The sequence below is a fragment of the Strix aluco genome, chromosome 7 (genome assembly GCF_031877795.1).
Source record: "Strix aluco isolate bStrAlu1 chromosome 7, bStrAlu1.hap1, whole genome shotgun sequence".
Taxonomy (NCBI): Eukaryota; Metazoa; Chordata; class Aves; order Strigiformes; family Strigidae; genus Strix; species Strix aluco.
In genome coordinates, this window is record NC_133937.1 from 32419719 (window position 1) to 32444667 (window position 24949).

General features: G+C 39.3%; 1 protein-coding gene across 4 annotated transcripts in view; it reads right to left on the reverse strand.

Annotated features, from left to right (window-relative positions):
* The window catches only part of ABLIM1 (actin binding LIM protein 1), a 211403-nt gene that overhangs the window by 22134 nt on the left and 164320 nt on the right, over positions 1–24949 (reverse strand). For 3 of the 4 annotated variants that reach the window (XM_074831342.1, XM_074831340.1, XM_074831341.1), the window contains exons 10-15: positions 20607–20684; positions 17600–17755; positions 12748–12783; positions 11352–11481; positions 8956–9075; positions 1147–1251 (exon numbers count right to left, since the gene is read on the reverse strand). In XM_074831342.1, coding sequence (XP_074687443.1) covers positions 1147–1251; positions 8956–9075; positions 11352–11481; positions 12748–12783; positions 17600–17755; positions 20607–20684 — 625 coding nt within the window. The remainder of the gene's footprint in view (positions 1–1146; positions 1252–8955; positions 9076–11351; positions 11482–12747; positions 12784–17599; positions 17756–20606; positions 20685–24949) is intronic. The other variant, XM_074831343.1, reaches the window with a different exon arrangement.

The following is a 24949-nucleotide window of genomic DNA, read 5'->3' on the forward strand; positions in this document are numbered from 1 at the left end:
CAAAGACACTGAGGTATTTCACTCCTGTTAGTGATCTGTTATGGCTACTTGACCAGCAAATAAGTATAAACATTACAAGGGTAGTCATGCAGTACTTTTGCGCACATCTATATGAGAAAGCTGTAAGGACGATAGGAACACAGCTCCTTCTGTGGCTGCACTGTGCCAGCTGAGGAGGACAGCTCTCCCACCATGCTAGGATTATTACTCAGAGCTATTCATGCAAGTGCGCTTTAGCTTACGCAAGTCAAAGTGAGCCAGGTTAGCTTCAGCAGTTAAAACAGCCTACCTTAGCCAAGCCAGGTCACACTGACTGAAAGGGAAGTTCCCACAAACAGTTTATCTGCCAGATCTGAGGAAAGGAGGAAGAGCAGTAACCTCTGGCAGTGCGAAAGGATACTAGACTGAAGGGGACCTGAAGAACTGGATACAGTAAGGCTTTCTGCTAGCACTGATGCAGTCAGAAGATGTATCTCCACAACCCTACAGATATACAACCTCATCACATCAAAATCCAAGACAGATGATCTTCTCAGAGGCTGGAAGAACTGGGTAGCTCACTTCAAAACAGGGAATGCCCTTTATAGAGAGGACATCCTAAGGCATACATCCTTGTGGATCTGAAGGTCCACAAGCCATTGCACAAATCAAGTAAAGAAACATCCTCATCTGTTTTTTAAAAAAAGGGAACACTAAACTACAACTGTTGGGTTCAGGACTGAAACAAGTCACAACAATCTGAATGAACAACACACTTAATGGCTCACTAGTCAACTCTTTTCTGCATGTGAATCAAAACCAACTCCTCCAAAGTTAGCAGAGTTATGCTGGTGTTCAGCTGGTACAACTGGGAGAAAAATCAAGCCCTACATAACTCATATCCAGCTCACAGGCCATCAACAGACCCTTGAAAACCAAGGCATTCTAACAGTGAAACACCTGACCAACAGAATAGATAAAAATCACAATGACCCCCCCACCATTTCTTAACACACTACTTCTCTCAGGAAGCCCAGGAGCAGTTCCAAACCCTGAGGGTGCACCCCATGGTAAACAGCGTGAAACGATGGAGACAAGACAAAAGTTACAAAGGCTACATTCTACACTGTGACAGGACACCGAGACACATACAGTGTCAGCTCCTACCTGGAACATGGAAATGTTTAGGGGCCTGAGCGTAAGTTGGAGTGAGAGGGCGGCTGTCGGGCCGATAGGGGACAGGGGAGTTCCGACCGCTGGACGGCTCATTGCCTCCAATGAAAGAATGGAGAAAACAAAATGAGAAGAGGGAGAGCAATAAAAAAAAAGCAAGCCCAATCAAACCCAAACAAAACTGGTGGAATCAAAACCTCCAGGGAGAAAAGAAATTGAACCAAAAATATAAACACAAACAATAACAAGAACTGGTAGCCCTGGTGACTTTTTTCCCCCTGATATTCCTGCAGAGACAAAAATTCATGTTCAGGCTGGAGTTGAGGTTTGAGCAGCTCAGACTCATTCTGTCGGCATGCAGGCAGGAGCTGTGTGCTCGTAGCTGGTGATTAGATGGGCAGCGTGGAAAAGAAGAATGGAAGGTTACTTGGCAGTGATTTAGTACGGAGATCGATATTTAGAGTTAAAAGTCGCAGACACAGAGCATAGTAGTTGATATGCAAACCCCAAATGAAACCAACTCCCAAGCAGGTAGAAGCAGATGCTGGCAGTTACTACGGTTCCCTAAACCAAAAGCATACAGAAGCTAGAGATGGAAAATAGCGGTTAGGTCACTTGGCCCATATCAAAAGGCATAACTGTTCCTTACACACTCTTTCACTGGTTTAGCTCTCTGGTAGGAAATTTTTGATATGGCAAAATAATTTGTGAAGTAATGCATCCCAACTGCTGGCTGTACCCATATCGTTGGTGTCACCCCAAATCTCTGTCAATGCCAAATTTGGCTCTGGTGACAATACTTCACCACTGCTGATTTAGCAAATCTGAATCTAATGTCTAAAAACTTAAGATCAATTTTGCACACATGGTTTGTTTCATTTGTAGGATTACTCTCACCAGGAGTATTTCTTTGCCTCCTAACAATCCACCACAGCAATTCAACAGCCCTGAAAGTTCCTGAGCCTGTCAGGGCAAGAGGACTGTTGCAGAACCATGCTGATTGATCCCTAAGTATCAAGACTTAACAGCCAGATATCCAAACACACAACTGTGTGTGTATGATAAAAGAATGGTGCTGCCTTTTACTTTGTGCCATTCTTCACACTAATGCAAACTTGCACAAGCAAAACTGTCCACATGGGTGCTTATTTTACATGGGTGTGGGTGACCACAATGGTGAAAAGTACGGCAGCATCAAATCCCTTCCATCCTTCAGGTAGGCACAAAGGCTTAAAAAAACCTAGAAAAACTGATTAACAGAGCAAGGAAAAAAAAAAAAAAAAAGAGGGGTGGACAAGTACAGGAGGGCTATAAAACACAACAAAAAAGAAACTGCAGGCCTCCTTTCAGCTACAGGTTTCCTACGTCCCATTAGAGGACCCAAAACCTTGGACTTGGCACACATTTATTTGGTGCAGGTGGGGGGAAGGAAAAAGGAAGTTTTCTTTACACTTCACACAGAAGCTCCTCTTTTACTTGAACGGTCATCTGTCAATCTAGAAGGCATCAAAAGGGAGAAAAAAAAAAAGCTCTTTAAAACCTTGCTGAGAGAGATGTGCCAACAGAAGCCTTTGCCAGTATACAAGTTAATCCATCTGCATGTTTTAAAATTACATGCATATTTCAGTGGGCTTGGCTGCACAAAATTTGTCCAGAAGAATGCATGTGGAAAATTCTATATGGACCACTTGGATATTTCAGCCCTAAATTACATGATGTTCTTTCAACCACATGAGTTGTGGTGGTTCTCTATTTTGGGCGTAGCGATGTTGAGCTTCTGGCCAGGTAACAGTAAGTGCTAGGTTTCCTAACACCAAAAAGCAGTATGAATGATCTGTTAAAACTATATGGTCATATCTTAATGTATGTTCCTTTACTTGGCAATTCCAATAGTGTTCTACTTGTCCTGCCTTTGAGATACTGTGATGGTGAAACACCTAACTTAAGCTGATATTATTTATGTCTTTTGTTTCTATTGAGAAATTATGAGATACTTTTCAACAAAACCATTGTTTTATAGGGAAAAAAATATCAATATTGAGATGGCCTCAAGATAGAGTTAATTCTAAAATTTATAACCTTTATAGAGACATATCATTCTGGCTTCTGCCTCCATTAGCAATTAGTATATTCAATGAAAGAGAAGAATCAAAAGGGATTTATTGACCTGTGGCCTTGTCACAACAGAGAAGTCACAAGTACATTTTACCTGTTGGGAACTGGCACATTCAATTTACAATGCCTCTATCACCAACACTGCAAATACAGGGAAGAAACCTTACTTGTACCCCCCTCTTTGTCTCAACTACACACAACTAAATATGCTCACATCCATCCATAAATATACGCTGGCTAATCTTGTATCTGCTACACAGATGATTTGTTTAGAGAGAACTGGTGATGTTGTATAATGCATGCAGTATCAGGCAGATAATTAGTGTGGTATCATCCTGCACATAGTGCTTTACTGATGTCTCTGTTGGCTTATATTTCCTGGGGTTCTTGTGCAGTCTCTCTCTTCCTAATGATTCCTGCTAGTACTGACAAATGACTCTCCTTTACACTTTCTAGGATGGCAGTCTCATTACCTCCAACCACTGCAGGAGGGAATGATACATCTACTTAGATTCTCATTAGATCATCCCTGAGGAGCCCACTCTCATAACAAGGCTTAAGTGCTTCAAATGCAGCTGTAAAATCACCCACAATTTATGAAAGCAGTGCCAACATCTGTGGAACGTGCACATGCACACAGGAAAGCAGAGCTGCTAGCCTGCCTGTACCTGCCTCCCAGGGCCTCACGGCCGGCTTACTTGCAGCTTTACATAAAAGTAGGGGCTGTGCATGCTCTGAATTTGGGTTCCTTGCTGTGCCTGCACAGGGGAGGCTCTCTTACTATCTCAGATATGCCGTAACTAGTGTTAACTCCACTAAGCAACAAGAGCACTACAGTTCGCCAACACTATAGGAAAAACTAGTTCCCACACCCCTGGCATGAAGTTGAATATGTGTGTGTGTAGGTGGGTGGGGGATGTTAAGAGATAATGAAGTAAGTTTAAAATAAAAATCAATCACTTGAGCACAGCAGCCTAGAAGTGAAATTCAGAGGCTTTTTTCCCTTCGTTCTGTTTGCTCCATCCAGTGGTTCCCATTTTCTGCAGCTCAATTTGTTAAGCAGGTTCCCCTAGCAGTCAGGAATATAATTGCTTGCCTACCCATAGCACAGTGTAATGCAGGTTCCTGCTGCCTTCTGAAGTGTTCACCACTGGGCTCACTGTGTGATTCACAAGCTAAGTTCACAGAATCAGGCCAAAAAACCCATATGCAACCAACACTGAGCCTTCTGTCAACTTACAGTTTAGTTGCTCTACTTCTGAAAAGACATAGGAAAAAGGGCTCAACAGCACCTGAAATCCTAAGTCCTATTCAGGTTTTGTCAAACTATCATTCATCATCTTGCCCAGATGTGTAGCCCTTACTTCCCACACAAAATTGAAAGTCATGAAAAAGCCAATGCATGGCTGTTTTCCAGAGCAGAGCTTTAAGCTGCATCCACAAAACCCTGGAAATAGTTATCACATACAGAGAGCATTTGATTTCAGAGACCTGCCTCAGGGAAGGAAAGCAGGAATCTATGAAAACCAAGGCCCAAATTCATTATGAAGGTGGGTAGATTCCTTATAGGAAGGTCTGTGAGCAAAGGAATACACATTACTTTGGAGCTCTTTATGCAGAAATCTTATGGGGGCTTTGCAATATTCTTGAATGCCTCTGAAAAATTCTAGGCATGTGAGATGAAATCCTGGCTCTCAATGACAGTTTTGTCTCTGATTTCAGTAGGGTCAGGGTTTCTTTCATTCATGGACTTGTTTTGATTCTTTCATAGCAAAGACAGTACTTTATTGAGACAAGACCAAATCCAATAGAGTCCAAATGAGATTAAATGAAGCCTAAACTGATGCATATTACACCCTCTTCCAGCTCATTCAACACATACATTACATCAACAAACTTTCACTAAGACTTTCTGAGGCATATTTAGCCCCTTTGCTCCTCAAAGTTCTTTACATTTGGCCTTGTCTACAAGGCTTGAGCATTACACTTCTTTAAGCATTATGTTGTATGAAAGCACACTGGAACTGGCCTAAATGACTACTTTTTTTCTGGCTTCATGATAGAAAATAACACAGGCATAATGCGTTGGATGGCACTTTCATTATGATTATGCTGACTGGAAATTATGCCCCTTTACCAAAGCAGTTTTGGCATGATCCATATTCTCTGACTCCTAAAGGAAAAAATCCCCAAAACTATAGCTTTATGAAATCTTTCTTATAAACTTACACCCAGCTCACCTTCCTGCTAAAAGTACAAGTGCTGTGAGAAAGGCTGCCCAAGTAAAAAGGAGATCACATGATGCTTCTTCGTTGAATCACTGCAAATGTATCTATCACATCTAATTAACCCCTACAGTGCTATAGTTCTCATTTGAGATTTATTCACAAGGGTCTAATTCCCTAGTAGACACAGAAATGCCACTCTCAAGGTAAAATAATGTAGTTCTTTAAACTTTGAAAACAGACACCTAGAATATCCAAGGCAAACCCCTACAGATAAGAATATCAGGGAGTTGCAATAGATACAGCCAATAATCTCCCTTTTCTGCTGCACAGATGTAAAAAGGGGGTATTTGGACTCATATGGTATGCAAGGAGGACAAATGAAGAACCAGGTGGGAAACCCAGATCAATCTCATCAGTAGGTAACAAAATATCTAGTTTTAAACATGAAGTAGTGAAGAGGACACATAATATAGTGCATGTGGACTTCACCCAACACTACTTGAATGTTAAAAAAACTTCACACCACTCTGTCAAATCATATAATGGGCAAGCTATATTATCTCTTCCTATGAAAACACACCTACATGTTGTAATACTAGAGACGTTTATTTAACAAAAAAATATTACCAATCCTTATCACCTTGCCTTTCTTTAAATGCACGTGCACTGTTAGTACATCTATGCATATATATACTATGTGTCTTTTCAGAGTATATCTGATTAAGAACTATCTTCCATCACATTCCTTTTACAGGACAAGCCAGAGCTTGCTTTGACTTAGGGAACGTTATGAACACTTGTTCAACTAATGTTTTGTGAGCACTTCGTTGACCACTTAACATGCTGGAAAAATTACGAAGGTCTTCAGCCTTTTGACCTTTTGTATCTTTCAATATTTTGTAGTAATGGGAAGACAAAACCTTTTCCTAAGCTGTTTCAATAGCTACTTATCTTCACCTTAAACAAGTCAGAGAAATAATACCGATTATTATCTAATTTAAGTGTAACATAGGATCTTATTGTATCTTTGCCTGCTATATGGGAGAACCTTCTGTTACCACACAGCTACATAGACACTGAACAAATCACTACCAAATCCTTCCATTTGATAGTGTTAATATATTAACAGCCATAACTTTTTCACTACAAGACTGGGAATTATTTGATGGTCTTTCTCTGAAGCTTCTGCAGTGTTTCTTACGTCACCCATCCTGCTGGGACTGTGGATCTACCAATTCAATTCCCTGTAGAACTTGCTCAAGCACCTAATGTCTCCACTTAGCTCTTCTGGCTGCAGCATCTTTCTGCTGTCCTATCCATTCATCCTAACATCCACTGGAACAGTCAAATCCTCTTCAGAGTCACTGCTCTTCCCAGCATGTCCAGATGGACAGTGTCACTTAGAAGCATGGCTTATGTTCGGCTGCGCTGTACACTGAGAAAACCATTGCTCATGTTCTTTACTGACTACTACTCTCCCAGTCTGCATGTCATCAGGGAACTCTGCAACTATTTTATGTTTTCTTCCAGATCATTACCAAAACTACCCCAAAATACTTTATCTGTGCACATTTTATAAATGTCTGAGTTTGGCTCAGTGCTCTGAGGGAACTCAGCTTGCAGTGTTGAACTGAAACACAAAAGTGGTTTTTTTGGGTTTTTTTGAGCAGTGTCCTTCCTCCTCAGGGACAAAAAGCAAAAAGAAATTAAAACCATGCTGATATTCCCACCACATTAACCTAGGCACAAAACTTACATCACCTTAAGAAGGTGGTTCTTTCTCTCAACCAACTATTGAAAGACTACTCTTTCAATTCAGCCATGTGAATTACAAGATGTGGGTACCTCTTCTCAAATGTACCACATCCTCGGATGGTATAATACACTGTCACAGTAATATGAATTTGAGCTTTCAGGAGCTTTGTTGAGTTACAACACATAAATCCTGTCCAGCCTAAGACCTTTATGTCAAATTTTCAGAAAATTGTGGATTCTTACAATGTCTTATGTGACAAACCTGATAAGAACCATACCCACCCCTTTGTTTACAGGGCTTGTAATCCCACTTGGCCTTTTGTACCAATAACTGAGATACATACCTAATCTACACGCCACGTAAACTCTTAGAAATCTGAAAACAATAAAGATGGATTTCCTATAGTTCTTCTGATTTATCTGTTGAAGAAGCTATTTTCTCAACAGAAAAAGAATGAAAATGCCACCTGAAAGAGTGTGAGCATTAATTTGGATTTACAGCAAAGAAATGTTGAAATTGCAAGGACTATGAATTAACTGCATGCTGAAATGAGCAGTGTATCTATTTTTAAGGGTCCCAATCTTTTAAGTTTGAAGTGAGATTTTTTTTTGTAGTGACATAATAGGAAAGTTGAAAGTGCATATTAATAAAAATCTAAGAAAAGGCAAGAGTAAAATTAGTAATGGTGATCTGAATGCTTGAAGAGCTATAACATTGAGATCTATTAGCATTTCTTGACAGTTCATGGCAACAACTTCCTTGCAACTGTTTTTGATTATCTCCAGTTTATGATTATCTACATTAATCGGTGGTGTCAGAATAGAATCTACGTTCAACTTACTCAGCTGCCTCTTTTTGAGCTCTTGTAGGTGATATAAGCTACGACCTTCTCCCCAACAGGAGAGACAGCATAGGCAGAGAGTGCTCCAATAGAAAGAAAAGTAAAACCTCATTCGCAGAAAGCAAGAAAGAAAACTAAAAGCTTATTGAGCTGAATGAGTTCCTTGAAGGGACACAATGAAAGAACAACCCTCCCCCAAATCAAACCATGGAAAATAACAGATTGAAAAACAGAGAAATGACCATATCCTCAGGTAGTGTAAATCCCTGCCACTCTACTGCCTTCAGCAGAGTCTGCTGATTCTCACTAGTTGAGGAGAGGCCTAGAGATTTTAATTTTACTTTGCTGGGCACTAATTATTGCCAATGTGATTAACAATTATTAACTTCCTTGTTGCCATTGATCTTTATGTAATTTTTTTTTCCTTCCCCCTATTTTTGATCACCTTGCTCTCATCCAGGCAATATCTGTAGTCAATTTTTAAATACATCTTTTAAGAATGTGGAGATAATAATTAAATTTGGTATGCTAACTGCTGTAGTGATTGTTATGTACTGCTTTAGAAAGAAGCTAAATTAGGCACACATAGGTTCTAAATAGTAAATGAAAATGCTTTCCTGTATATTTCTAATAGGTAATTGCTTGATGATTCTTCAACTAGGGCCCTTAGAAATGACATATTTCCTCCAAAAAAAGGACATTATGTCTATTCTAACATAGTTTTAAGTGTAATGGCACATTTCGAGGCATGCTCAGCTATACAGCCAATGACGACCTTCCGGAGATACACCTTATTAGCTTTGACAGAATGCTAATAAATCTCCAGCCTGGAGGGTACTCCCTGGGGAGGCCTGGCTCCTTACCTTTGACATGGGGGATGAAGTGGTGTCGGAAGGGGGAGTTGGGGCGGGAGTCATGGTGAGTGGAGCTGAGACTGCTAGTGCGCAGGTATGACAACCGCTGCACACCAGTAGAGAGCAGCTCTGCGGCAGCAGGGAATCGGGGGGCAGAACAAAATGAAAACAAAGAAAAACAATAAGAGAAAGGCAGGGAAGGAGGCTTCAAAGGAAGAAAAGAAAAAAGGCATTGAACAATTAGGATTCTGAAAAGAAGGAAGGAGAAAAAAAAAAAGGTTAAAGACATACCGAAGGGTTTATTAATGTTAGACAAAATTACAGGAAGTATTAGAAGAGAGGCTCAGATTTGAACTGCATCACTAACTTAACATAACATTTATTGGCTTAACGAGCTTCTGATCTATGTCTTGTTAGCAAAAAGTAGCTTGGTACCAACATGCAAACATCACAAACATTGACGCTCAATTAGTTAAGAAAGCAGCTGTTTTGAAAAGTGCCTGACCAAAAAATGTCAGTCAAGAGGCATGCAAGCTGTTTTCTATTGTTTTAGGACATTCCAAAAATGCTGCCAACATCAGCTAGGGCACCGCAGGAGGAAAAGGCTGCAAACTTTTTCAAAACTTGTAGCACTCAAATTTTTGCAGAACCTTATGCTGACAACATCAACACAGCGGTTCACTTCTCTCTCAAGGGCTACCTGGGAGCCAAAGAGAAGTTATCTGGGGCCACTGGGTTTATTCAGAGAGAAACTATTCTTGCAAATAACATGATGATAAGAAGTGCCATTAGGAGAAAAATGGTAAATATACATGTGCTATTATTCAACATGAATAATTATTGTGGGAAAATTATAAAGTAGCATTAACAATTAGCCCAAAGCAGGGTAGAAAAGATCAAAATGATGAATTCGACAGAATTACTTCTGGGTCATATGAGAAACAAAAACAGGTGAGCCAAAGATGAGATCATTTGAACAGAGATAAGTTTGAACAAATATCTTCTCAGAAAATCCCTCAGGCTGCGAACTTTTGAAGATTTTACATTTGGATCCAAACTCTGGCTTGAGCCCATCCGCCCATCACAAGAGTTACATAAACAGAGACTGCTTCTGGGGAAGGTCCTTGACTGAACACAGACAGTAAAACTCAATCACAGTAAAGTCTGGAATAGGGCCTGGATTTGTTCATACTGCTGATACAACTGACACAAATGGAAAAATCCCCTCAGAATTGCCAGAATCAAGAGACAGAAGTTTGCAGCTTTTTCATGCTTTTAAGTGTCTTTTGGTTTCAGTTATAACGTCATCTTAAAACACAGTCATGTTGTCAGCACTAAGTATCAGACACAATTTGCTTCTGTCCCACCTCCCTTGGGTCCTTTAAATAAGGCATTCACTGACAGACACAATTAGCTGCTTTCAGCCCACCCCCACTAGGAAATGGCTACTGCATTCAAGTTCCACAGTGGTGGCTCTATTATAAATCTTTAATTTTAAAAATGCAGCTCCTATTGTATATGGGCTTTTGGCATCCCAACTGTTCAGCTGTAATCACCAAAGAAGATGAAACCGCACAGTTGTATCACTTAATTTAAAAACAGATCACAAAGATTTAATTCATTACCATAAATAATAAAATCAGTCTTGAAAAGTCTTCAATGAATAGCATTTAGAGATACATTTTTATGCAATCTGGATGTAGATGAACAGTCCATTTTCATATCTTGCTTTTCTATACACGACCAATAATTATGAGTGCACTGGGAACCTGAATGACCTGTGCATTTTCCACATTGTACATAGGACTTCTACATCACTGCTAAACCAGTAAATGAAGTTTGTGCTTTTAAAATGTTCCCAGGCAATTGCCTATGGTTTTAATTGAGAAATCTACCTTGTGAACTATGACTCTATGTTTTAAAAAATGACTAGCAATTTGGAATATCTGGCGGTTTTGCTGCTGAATCTGAGATTCTATGGCTGCACCAAGCTCTAAATGAAGTGGTTTTTAGGAGGGAGGAATCCTACATTACTGACTTCTGTATAGTCAAGCCATAACTTTTGTTTCCAATATATGATACTTTTCCCAAATTCCAGAATGAAGTTTGTGATTCGCTACTGCAAATTTCTGCTTGCTTTCAGAAACATACAAAGATTTAAAAAATAATCAGAAACAAAACCAGAAGATCCGTATTTATGATGTAAGAAACATTCATCAGCCTAGTGCAAAAGACTGCATCAATCAAGAACAAAACAACAGGTAGAAAAGGAGATATTAAAATATGCAACAATTTTTCAATCCTAAATTTTCACTGCTAAGAGAAACAAGTGCTTCGCTGCGCCACTAACTGACATAATAGAGAAACAATAGTTTTACATAGACTTCTAATGCAGTTGCCCTTACCAGGTCTGTGGAAATGCTGAGGGGAACGTGACATGGTGGGTGTGTAGCTATGACGACTATACACTGGAGAATTAATGGAGCCCTGACTAGTAGACCTGTGAATCATGCGATCCCGAACATCTTGATAACCCTGCAGAACAGAAGCATTCACTAATAAATGCAAATGCACATTACATATTTTTAGCAGCACTTAACTTTCATGGATGTGAAGACATCAGCAGAAGATACTGAAATAACAATATCCCTTAAGCTTTCAACTTACTTCATTATTACTAATGGTCTGTTTCAAAGACTCCAATCCATTTTAATAGCCTGGGTCAGAGTTCAGTCTTGGAAGGTCCAACTCCACCTGTAATTTCTACTAAATTCTATATAATCCTAGATTTGCCCACATTCCTGTGACTCCATAAGGGAAGCTGCATTCAGCGTATGCCTGTCCTGCAGCCTACTGCACAAGATACATGAGCTAGCCTTCAGGTAGCTAACCTGGAGACCAGCAAGAATTCAATGGGTACAGCAGAGAGCTCTCTGTGGCTTAATTCACCACTACCGTGACTAGCTACATCAAAAAGTATTTAGTATCCAAATTAGATTCCCTTTGTATCTGAAAACATGACACCTTCTTGTACAGCAAAATACAATTTACGTGGTTTCCTGGAGAAAAAAAGCCAATAAAAAAAGAAAAAAACCGCCACCCCCAAATGAACACCCCTCCCCACCCCAAACAAATCAAGCCAGGACAAAAGTGACAGGACTGATGTTAGTGCATGAAGATTTACAAGAAATTTTATAGTCACTTTTTTAACACATAGCAATCACTACAACTTTTACATTGCAAATAATCAAAACCGCCCACCTCCAAAATCATACTGATTCTGCAGTGGCATCTATTGTATTCTGACAAAAGACTTACAAAACGCTTCATGTTATTGTGATGTTCAAATTAACTCCTATGGAAAAGCAAACCCAAACCAAATCATAGCTATGCTTTCTTCAAAACAAAACTGCAAATGTTTTAGTAGCAAACATTGCTTATTATTTAGATGCTTTGAGCAGCATTTCAGCTCATGTAAATCATCCAGCTCCTGAGATCCGAGTCTGCATGTGCCACAAGAAGGATGAAAGTACAAGAAGTGACCTCTTCTGGACAAATCACTCTGCTTTACAGACAACAAACGGGTAGGAGTGGTAGCTTCATTTTTTGTACAATCTGTCAATAAGAACTTAATGTTTTCTTTTTACAGTTAATTTTTGTTAAGTTTCAATATTCAGAAAACATGCCTAAGTGGCAAACAGAGATGGATCAGACTGATAACAAAATCAACACCTGCATTTGCTGAAGTCAATAATTCTAATCACAGTAGGATACTGCCCCCAAAGGTTCCACCAAACTTACTTCTGCAGACGGGGTAGGTGATAATGTCCTTGGAGACTGCAAAGACATAAAAATAAGGTTACTGAAACATCATTGCATGTGCTGGGCCAGAAAATGGCAATCTAAACATTGCTGCAGATACACTGATATATGGCAACGTAAAATGGCAACGCAGAAATTACTGAGGCCACTGCAGCACTGGAACTTGCTTTTTCCACATTGCTCAGGAACTGGTCCATAAATCATCGAAGCAATTAAAGTTTCTGGGAGAATCTTTATAAGCATGATTAATTCAGTCAAATATCATGCAACACCATCTCTCAGCCATCTAATCATTGTGGTAATTAAAACATAGCTGTAAAGATCAAAATCAGAAAGGGTTATTAATTTAATAACCATGCCTGTTATGAAGAAATCTTTAAAGTGGAAATCAAGAGTAAATAATCTTAACTCAGAGTTTTGCATGGAAAATCAGAAATACAGAATAACTTCCAGGATGAAGCATGTTTCTCCTCCAACACACATACTTCAAGAAAAATGTGCTTCTCCCCAAGGCCCTATATTTCATACCCATGCAAAGGAGTACGTAGTTGTCATCAACTTTTCTTTGATATGATCTCCTTTAAATCTCTGTGTTCTTCCATGGTTACATAAGGACAACAGACAGGAATTACAAGCATGTATATTGAAAGAACTGCACAAAGGCCAGCGGGCAGAAATATGCACAATATTATGAAAAGTTTCTATTACAGAGATGGGGAAACTGAGGAAAGAAATATCTTTAGAAATTAAACATGGGATTATGCATACGCTGGCGGTACGAACAAGAATAAAGGCTATGTATAATTACCAGTTATGGGCCCTTTAATCACTAGACAATTTGAAGCTGGAAGATCAGGATTTAATTATTTTCTTTATGAACTAAACTTCAATGTTGTTTAATTGCCATAACAAACTGGGCAAGAGATTATGCTTTTAAATAAGACCACAATTATTATAGAATGATACAGCTATTAAGATAATGTCTCAGAAGCAAAACTGCTGATTCTGGTCTATTACAGTAATGTACAACAGCAGTAGTATAAGACATATGCAGAAATTCTGGCAATAAATATTCAGCTATACATTTTGCATTGAGAAACCATTAACTCTCATGAAACTGGTGACACTGTGAATGCAAAATATCCAAACACGATTCAATAAAGCTTTTTAAAGACTGCTTTCATTACTTTCCATCAAAGCCTTGAATGTCTTTTACGTTCTTGTTTTCCTAATCCTTATAACTGCACAAGTTCTATACTGCAAACAAACCACCATTTCATTATAGATCCAACAGCAGCAGCTATAAAAACTTTTCTCCACATGAAGCATATTGCACAAAATGCTTCGTAGCATCATTCTCTACAAAAACTGAGAGCTAATCTAAAACTTTCAATATGAATGAAAAAGCACATGTTGTGGTGTGCATTCCAACATTTTTTAACTAGTAATTTCTGTGTTACTGTAAATAAATTTCCATAATCTGCTGTGGTTGCTGAGATGTTAAGGTAATGACTACTGTAAAAGGTAGTCACAGGAATCTAAGACTTGGAAGGCATGCCAGAAAATAATGTGCTGAATCCATGACCAACCTTTCATGTATTTTCACTCTATCAGCATCCAACATCATCTCGTTGCCTTTTGGGAAATGGAACAATGTTCTGCAGCCAACTTACTGTTTTATCATGCACAGGTGAACTGCCATGCCTCAAACTCAGTCTGCCAAGGAATGCTTGGGTCTTCAGGGTTTATGAGGTCTTTTAAAATCTGGTCTATCACAGAAGTCTACACTAGTCAGTTCAAAACACACTGTGCAGTTGACTGAGAAGAAACAGCTCAGTTCCAGAATAGTGAGCCAGTGGAAATAAAGGGTGATGACTCCAGATTGGAACAAAGGAAAAAACCAAAAGGATAAAACCAAAAAAAAAGGCTGGGTAGACAGTCTGTTTTGACAAAATTTACAGTAAAACTTCTACTCACTGCAACAGGCCCAACGCTCTATCACTCTGACATCTAAGGGGCTGCTCTAATACATGAAGTTGTACAGGTTATTTTGTTCTCTGGGAAATTTCTGCAAACTTTTACAGGTGTCATTTTGTAACACAAGTTCCAGCATTTTGCGTCAACTTCATTTTAACTGTCATCTTACTGAACTACCAGGTAGGATGCTGCTCCATTTTGAAGCTTCTATCACACTAGAAAAAACCTTTTCTCATTTTATGACAGATTGTTTACTGAAAGCTGTTACAGACATTCAGTGCTTACAATAGACAGAATACTAGAAACAAAGGACATGCACGTAAAATGCTGCTTCTCTCAATATTTATGCAACAAAAGTCAGAGCTGAGAAAAGATGATTTCAGTGCTAATCAGGTTGCTGTCGGCAGGGCAGAAGTTATAGGACATGAAGAACCTTTGTAACTGACAGTTTCTGGAAACGTTATCACTACATTAAGGGTCAGCCTCAATAACAGAAAATTTATTTACAGATCTCATTTCGTATCTCTTAATCTCTTTTATATTAGAAGCTAAACCAGCTCTTCATGAGCTCCCTCCCTCTCCCCCCGCTAATTGCTGGCAGGTCTGTAACTGAAATGCCCGATCCCGCTAGATGGTGCTATGTGAAAACAGTTTTCATCACAGACTTCCAGAAAAATAAGACTGGGATTTAACTGAAGAAGAGAGATTATGAGTGAGAAACTTTTCAAAGCACTTCCCTTCCATTGCAATAAGAAGAAAGTCTCATGCTGTGTTTTCACACTTTCTATGGCTAAAGTATATAATTCTCTTGTAGCCCATTCCCTGTAATTAAGGTTTATCTCTACTACTGGATTAACTATGGTGCCTCTTGATCATCTCCCTTGTACACTCAGAAATCTTCCTTAGGTGAGCTTGGTGATTTTTTTTTTTTTTTTTTCCAATCATGGTGAAGGGCATTTCTAGTGTACAAGCTTAAACTCAGGGTCCTCTTTTGTTTACCACCATCACATACACACACTTTGCAAAGAGAATGCAGGTTAAATCACTTAAAATCTGCAAATCCTTGCCGTGACTAAACATGTCACCTCATTTGCTTTTTAAAGATGATGGTGACTGATTTATGATGTACCCAGATTGTTGTCACTTGATTACCACAACACAAACACAAAATAAGAGATCACTCCACCCCAATGGGCTTGTGTTCTCATTAGGGCAAGGGAAGGGAGGAGAAACAGGTACAAAGAGGTGAGGTAACTTGCCCAAGGTGACAGAAGTCAGCAGTAGCATTGGGTGGAAACCCCAGGTCTTCTGAAAAGAAGGTGAGAGCCCTTCTGTTTCCAGAACAAATTTCTGTAGTCACCAGAAATTAATTGGATTTAATGCTGGTGAAAATACAGGGTAAAGAAAACCCCAAAGGCTTTTGCATATACCCAGAACAAGCACAACAGCAGACAGCTTCCACCATACTGCTTTATCAGCTTCCAACATACTGCTTTGTCACTGAGAAGCTTCCCATTAAGATTAACAAATAGTTCACCTTCTCTGGGTGAGATTAGTTCCTCCTCTGTGACTAACAAGAAACTTGTGTTTGTAGAGGGTTTTGTGGAACGGGTCAGGCCTGTTGGAGCTGGTCAGAGGTCACCAATGCATCTCACAGTGGTTTTGAACTGGATGCCAGCTGGATTCACTACCAACATAAATGTGAGCAGGGAAACTGACCTGTCAATTCTCATCTTATCTTATTCCTGAGCTGAACAGTCTCCTGAATTTCCAACCCATGTCATAATTTAAAAGACTAACCCTATAAAACATTAAGGAACAAAGGAGAAAAACTGAAGCCGCTCTGATCTGTTGGTGGACAGAACACTTCACTAAGAAAGTAGGTTATCAGTCACTGATCTGGGCATCTTCAGACCACTGGTGCCTGAATGATTTACTGTACTTCCTTCTTCCTCAGCCCATCTTCATACTCAATTCAGTTACAGTCAGTAAAGTCACTGAGATTGCAAGTAAATCCATTTCCATGTTCATTTAGATTTGCATTCAAGAACTCTGATTTACATCAGATGGTATTACATAAGAAAACCTGCTTCACGATCTGCACTGGAACCACATAAGTAGTGATTGCAGTTATGGAAGTTCACCTGAGAAAACCAGGGGACCCTACAACCTGAAAGATATCTTTAAATAGATATCTAAGAGAATAAATTACATAGTTTCTTTCTACTGTTGCAGGATACAAGAACCCTTACTAAATGTCAGTAGTTTAAAATGTGAGGCAGCTATTTCCATAACACAACTAACCTGCTTTCCCAGGTGGAAGAGCACTTCATCCTGACCTAGTTCAGATTTTATCCAGTATGTCTGGCAAAGTGCTCCGGAAACATATTTCCCTTCAGTATGTGTGAGAGAAAGCATCCCACTGCTCTTAATCCTTTTACTGCCATAGAAGATCATGGTATTCCTCATATTCTGTTGTGAATATCAGTGCTCCACAGCCCACCACCAGGTTGGCTTTTGCCTCATGTTCTGGACTTTGCAGTATCCAAAGACTAGGATATCCATATGAGTGATGAGAATGCACACAGAGATGGCCTGCAAGCCTCCCCTTTGCCATTCCTCTGCCAGTGGCTGGTGTTCATGTAGGTGTTTAACTGTATGTTTAATTGTGCAAGTTTTGCACGTGAAGCGTCATCATGATTGTTCCCATGAAACCCAGATCAAACAGAGAAAAAGCACTGTGAACAGCAGCAGCAACAGTATCTACGATTAGAAACTGTTTCAAAAGAGGATAGAAGCGAAGCAGGCTTTGAATAAAGCGTATAGCAGAATGAGTTGCTTGTCGGTTCATTACCTCTCCAAGACTCTGTCTCTCCTGTCTGTCCTCGTAGGCGGAAGTGTAGAATGGCTCATAAGTAATTAGGTCTGGACGTTCAATGTCATAAATGGCCTTGACTTTGGGAATGGCTGCTAAATCCTTGTAATCAAGGATTTCATTGTCTACTTTTGCCTGAAGGTCAAAGACAGAAGATAAATTAACTTACACAAATGCACTGGTAATTTCTGTTTTACACAATTTATGATTTTTGTGTATTTGTTGTCACACTGTTGCTATGGAAAACCCTTTTTGGCACTCTACATGCAAAGTGATTGCTTCTTCCAGCAGGCCTCCTCTGCAAAAGCACACAGTGTTTTCTCAGTTTAGGAAAGAAAGAACATGGCATATATAGATCTAAAACAAAAGTTTCTTATCCCCAGTAGTGAGCTGGAAACTTCAGCTCTGCAAATGACTCATTTTGTGGCCTCAGGCAAGTATTTTCACCTTTCTGCTCTTGTTTTCCCATATGTAAAATGTGCAATAACATCAATTTAGTTTGCAGATTACAGAGATTATGAGAGGATTCCATGCGGAAGACCACAAACAGAAATTCAATTTATAACTGTGCACACAAGAGGAAATACAACTTCTTACAAGGAATTAAAAAGGCAGGCAGGACTATTTGTCAGGACTCGGTATCCAAACTCCCAGCTGAAATTATTATATTGCACTCATCACTCAACCCAAGCTTCAGAGTAAGGCATATGTTGGTTACTAACTGCATACTACATACTACTAACATTAACTGTTTTTTCCACTAAAACTGCAAGGAGCTCTTGACTACTTAAAAAAATGGAAGTAGGAAATCACTTCTAAAGAGAGCTGCACCCATTGGAAGGAGCTAGAAAGAAGCTTTATGTATAGTTTAGATAGCTAATATCTTTCCTTATTTAAAAGAAGATTTTTTTAAAAGTCATCATACATTCTTACCTACCTTACAGAAATACATTTGATGATTAAAACTGAAAGAGAATATTCAAATTGGTTTTCAACTCTTCTACTAGATATTTATTCATAGTAGGCTGCACAAGGAAACAAGGCTGATCTGTTTCTACTCACATTCAGTTCCGTTCTTCCTGAGTACTAGCACCTAGTATTTTCATATTAAAGTGCATTTGCCTTCCCAAGCTCTCCTAACAACTACTGGTCTTGGTGGTTCTTAAGCAATGCCATAAATTAGAAACATTACAAAATATTTTTTGATAAAGAAGTAAGGTTTGAAATAGTTAGGAAATTCACTTTCTAAAAATACCCTCAAATCTGTTTAGTTTTCACTCACCATAACAAAATACCTTAAACTAATTTAACCCTTAAAATACAAAGATACATTAACATATGTTATTTCTGTAATATTTTTACCACAGTTTGTTAATGAGCTGCAAATTATCCTGAGGTCTGGATATTCTTAATCCAATATAAATAACCATAGATATTTTTGTAGACCCTGGTCTAGGCCACCATGTTGTCCTACAAACAGTGCTGTTGAGCAGTTAAATTTCGTAAGATACAGCTTATGAAGTTGATATTACCAGCAGAATGGCAGTTCTCCAGGACATGCTCTGTGTTTTGATATCTGCAGCATGAACATTTTTAATATATCAGCTAATTTTTGTTGTTGTTGAAATGCACTGAAGAAGTAGTATTTAACTCAAACTCAGGACTTGAGATTCCTAATTTTGGTAGTTTTCTGCATTACTACACATGCAACTGATAAATTTCTGTGTCTTACACTATAGTTTCACCTATATAAGCTTAAGGTTATCTATAACATCAGTGATTCAACATTATGCATAGGCAACAGAAAAGAAAGTTTGCCCTGTAGTGTGCCTCTTCTTCCCAGCATACCTTCATCTTTGCTCCCCTCACAAGGGACTCTCTCTCACTAACTTGCCTTCCTGTGATTTTCTTCCTTAGCTGTTATCTTCCACTTCTGTCTTGGATCTTGTGCAGTTTATCTGAGAGCGTGTTTTATATGAGGACAAAGGTTATATGGACTTTCAAGGAACAGGATTCTTAAATGCATGCCAGTTTTTGGAAATGTAGGTTATATGCACAGAAATACAGCAAGTTTGAGAAGGCTGAGTTGTTCTGTTATTCCCTAAGTACATTTGAGTGGATATTGTTCCTCCTTAGAACTGGATTAGTACAGCCACAAAAGATTACTTTTTTTTCTGACCCTGTGGACTTCTCTGCCAAGAAAAAAATAGGCTACTGACATTTACAACACTGAAATGCTTGGAAAAGTGATATGAAAAGAGGAGAAAAACATTATTCCTTTGAAAAATTTTGGACACCCTTCTGCTAATGTATTTCCACTTTTAATTTCTAAGATCTTATGGGCTCAAAAGGTACCAGTAATGAAGCCAAGAAGTGAAAGAGATCCTCTAAAATAATGGAAGAGGAGGCTTGATTACTGAACGAATCATATTAAACTCTACCTCTGAGGTAACCACATATAAAATAGTATATCAATAGCTTTGCATTTTCAGCACAGTTAATTTAGTAAAAAAGGGATGCTTAATATCTCTTTTGTTCTTAAATTAAAAAGACCTTTTCTTCCACAACCAAAGTGTCTGACTTCTGGAATGGAAAGTGTTGTATCAGCCAGGCTTCTTTTAGCATAGCTGACCCTCCTCCCCATGTCCTGAAACTGCAGTCAGCAGATCTCTCAAGAGCTGCATATCTAGGTGCACTGATCTCCTCACATAACCCCTAACAAACTCAAATGACCTGTCTGCCTTCCATCCCTCTTCACATCACCAAGTGACTTCAAGAGATTTACTGCATCTTTCTATGGGAAATGTGACCTGGAAAAGGCCTATCTTGCTCTTGAAATTCTATAGTTATGAAAACTACATGGCAATAATAATTTAACAACTAGAATAAAGGCATTAGCGTCAGTAAAAAAGTGACATATTTCAGCATGGAGTGTTCCATGTGCAAGGAAGGGATCAGAGGCTTATCCATCAGAAGGAATACTTACATAGATAGTGTGGCCTGGAGAGCCAGGTATACTGGAACCTGGTCTGGAATAAATGCTTTCTGATGATGTTCTTGTAGGCTGAAAAACAAGAAGTAACTTTTCAGAGTAACCTGAAGCCATTAACATTGTTAATTTAGATTTTAAGTGAAGAAATCTGCATACATCTTGAAATTAACTGAATTTAGGAAAATATGTCAACACAAATGCAAGCATTCTGGCAAATTTCACAATCTTGTGAGGCAAGTGGGCTTTTTTTTTGGTAGGGGAAGGAGTGCTGTGAGAGGGGGAAGACGTTTTGTACATCATACAATGTAGAAGACTGACAACAATAATGAACAAAATCAAACAACACCTGCCAGAGACACTGCAAGGAGCCATACAAAGTACAATCCAGAATAGTCCTGCTGGTCATTTTATCAAAACGTTAGTTCACAAACAGCTCAGCAGTTCAGCAGACAAAACTGTTGAGAGGAGCACAGCACACACGTTATCACTTCCCAGATGTTCAATCACTGGATTTCCATTATGAATACAGAACTGAATTGAGTCCTCCTAAGTAGAGGGACCAGAAATCCTTGGCTTGGAGCTGTTCCCTACATCTGCAGCATAATTTAGATGCACCATGAAAGCTAAACTGTTGATTGAAATTTCACAATTCCCACACTGCAAAAGTCCTGATGTTTAATGACAATGTCCTGCAAACTGAAATTCATGAGAACAGTCACACTCCTACAGAGCGAGTGCTGTTACACCTTCAGTAGATTTTCCAACACTTCATCGGGACTAAACAGACACTGATTCCCTGGGGGAAGTTTTGTGAAAGGAGACAAAGGAATTTATCACTAAGATGTGGGCATCCTGAAAACTTGATGTTTGGAAAACATCTATTCAATCAAAAGTCACCCAGGCTATTGTGGCAATTACTCCTAAACTTGGCATGCAGCAGACACACAGAGGTATTCAACAATACCCCACTCTCAACTGAGAAACCATGAACAGTTTGTGCTCCTTAACGGACTGCAAAGAACCAAATCCTATCACAAAGTAATGCACCAGCAGATGACTGTGATGACGCTAGTGCAGCGGGATACTTTGAAGTCACTGAAAATTAAATCTTGGTAAATAGTCCTTACCTCGTCAGCTTGTGACGTTGAACTAAGGGACCTTCAGGTACATACTGAAGAGAAACAAGACTTGACAGCCCGGCTCACTGATTTTTCTTAGGAAATATCTGGTGTGAACAGAGTGCTGGACCTTTCTGATCTCTCAGCATACATTTCCTGAAAGGATCCTTGAGTAGACTTCAGAGTCTTTCTACCTTTTATTTCATATCCAGAAAAGCTATTGGAACCATCCACATAAAAAAATGCTGTAGTTGTGGACCATACAGCAGGCTTTCTCTGACTTCATTTGTGGAAATGAAATCGCCACATTCAGGGAAGGTCAGAGGAATAAAAGGTTTTGAACACATTCCACCAAAAAATGTGAAGGTTCAGATCAAAAAGAGAGCAGATGTGGCCGTGGACTGACGCAGTCACAAATCCTCTCCAGAGCATATCTGAGAACACTTCCTCAGCTGGGCCTTTATGTGTTTCTTTCCTTTTCTCTCTGTGGCTGCAAATTCCTACATCCCAAAAGGGAACAGAAATTTCTCAGTTGCCCTTAAGCTCCTCCCATGATGCACTCAAAGCAAAAAACCCAACAACAACCACTTGTTTCATGGAAATGTTACAAGAATTAAGCTGGAAAATCTGGCTGTTGTGGAGAAACACTTTATTCTTTATTCCCCCTTCCATTCTGCCATTTCACACCATGGTCTGTCTGAGTGGAGACACATGGAACATGTTGCTGCAGTTGCTATGGAAAACAATTGTTTTCATTACAACATAGGGAACAGCATTAAGTAACTGAGGTACTGTTAGGGGTGTCTCTGTTACCTTTGGCTTTTGGCAGACATACTTTAAGACTTTTGTCTGATCAGTTCTCTTTGTTGTAGGAAAACAAGCGTTAGAGGCAATTACAGCCTATTTCTGCCTGGCAGGCCCTTTGGGTAGCTCTTTGCTCTGGATCTTTTATAGTGATTTCAGAAAACAAGAAATTCTCAGCCCTCGGTCCATCTCCTCAGTCTTATCTCTTAGTGTCACTGCTAAAAACCTTTTGACCAAAGGAAAATTCACTTGTATTTATCACTTCAGTGCATTTATTAAACAAAGTTAGACACCTTAAGAAGATAGTTTCAGCCACATCCTGCTACCGACTTTCTTAGGTGCTCTTAACCCTGGAGTATAGGAGCAGTTGTCAGATGGACTGGCAAGTTGTAGCACCTGTTCTTCATTTCCCCACCGTGTTTCTGCTCCGAGTTCGTCATTACCATCCCACTGACACAGCCATGAGCCCACCCTTCAAAACCAGTTTTCTATTTTCTGTAATTCTTCCAATCTTACCTTCAGTCTGTTGCAAAGCTCCACAATCCCTGGGCAGGACGCCATCCTGCCAGCCACTGCCTGAGCACACACTGTTCCTCTCCTGAGGAGCTTAATCCAAGCAGACCTGGAACTCTGTGGGCTCCTCTATTTGTCCCCAGTCCTGTATCTTGCTTAAGTTTATGACATACCCCTGAAGACAGTGCATGAAAAAGAGGACTTCTATATCTACTCTCACCCTTCCTGCCTCACTTTGCCCTATTTCTTGTTTTGAATTACACAGGCTGTTTCCATCACAGATGGCTAACTATTTCCTACTCTGCTGCTCCCATATGGTCTGGAATCCTTCACAGCATTGCACTTTCCCCTAAAGACAATTGCATTGCACTTAAAAACATTTGTGCTGCTTGCCTTAACAAATACACACTAAAGATTCCTTGATACAAGCTGTTCCTCTGGCATACCTTTAGTTGCTATGGTTGGCTCCTCTCCTAACAGGCCTATAATAGCTCCCGACTGAAAACCTGTGATGAGGTATGGCTTTTATTAGATTGTATATTACTTCTTTATTAGCAGCTGAGAATCCCTGACCCTGTGTACCACTGTTGTGACTTTATATCTTAAAAGAGGTGGCAATAGACACACTGGAGGTCAAGTTCTCTACTGATGTAACTGCACTGCAATGGGGTGTAAATTCCACCCTAGAGGAGAGCTGATCAGAGCACAGGTGAAACAGGAATAGTGGCTATCCCTGATGTAACCTTTAGCCTTCAGTGGAGGTATCATGTGAGCATCTCTTGCACACATTATTGGAAGATGACAGGTAAAGAACTAAGAGGAAACATCCTTTAATATGAATGCATTAATTTAGAGGTATTTCCTTCCATCACAACAGTCCTGTGGCACTTGTTCTACACTCTCAGCAACTAGTTAAGTTGCCTTACTTCTTCAACAAACCGATCTGCAGCACTCTTTGTATGATTGTTCTTGTTCTTGAAGGATTCAAACAGAGCTTTTCATGCCACCTTTGTGCAGAAAAATTTAAAGCAAATTTCTACGAAGAACTACAACTAATCTTTTTCCTCTTCCTGTGGTGCATGGCCTTTCTCCACATTTTCTGACAGTAGAAGTCATCTGTTTTTTTCTTTCCTCTTCCACCCAAATGGATGTAACACTAGTAAATATATCAATATGGAATGTCTGTACCAGATACAGAAAGTCCATGAAGTATATGAAAAAAAAAAAATCAATAGAAATTCAGTCAACAGAAATTCATGCATATCATTAAAGGAGCCAAATGAAAGAACCAGATTACAAAGCATTTAAAGTATGTGCCAGACTTCCAAGTATTTCCCACTTTATCACATACTTCTTATTTTTATGTTTTTGTTCTTCATCCCATGCATTTGTCTTCAATGCAAAAGTTCTTTATCAACTTCATTTGCAGATTGGCAGAGGTGACAGCAACTGTCATGCTCATCCTATTAGGTTCACTGTGAATTTCAATGCTCAATTTTTATATCACCCATGCATATGCCCCAAACTGATTAACTTGTTATTTTCATGTTACACTGCAAAGCTTAAGATGTTCATCCACATTTACCGCAGTTTGTCATTGTCATCATGCATGGCACATCATCTAAATAAATAACTCTTAAAATAAAAACTCCACGCTAGAGCCATTCACATCACCCAGATGCTGCTACAATGTGGTGGCTCTGGCTTCCTCAAGTACAGATGTTCAGAATCGTGCTCTGTAAACACTTACAAGAGCAGGCAACCAGATCAAAACTGATCCCAAGAACATCTGGCCAAATTGATGCACTATTGTTTAGCAAAGGCATCATCAGCATTGTTTACAGTACCTGCCTTAGTTTTCTGATAGAGTTCATTATGCAAGGCGGTGATAATAGCTGCGGA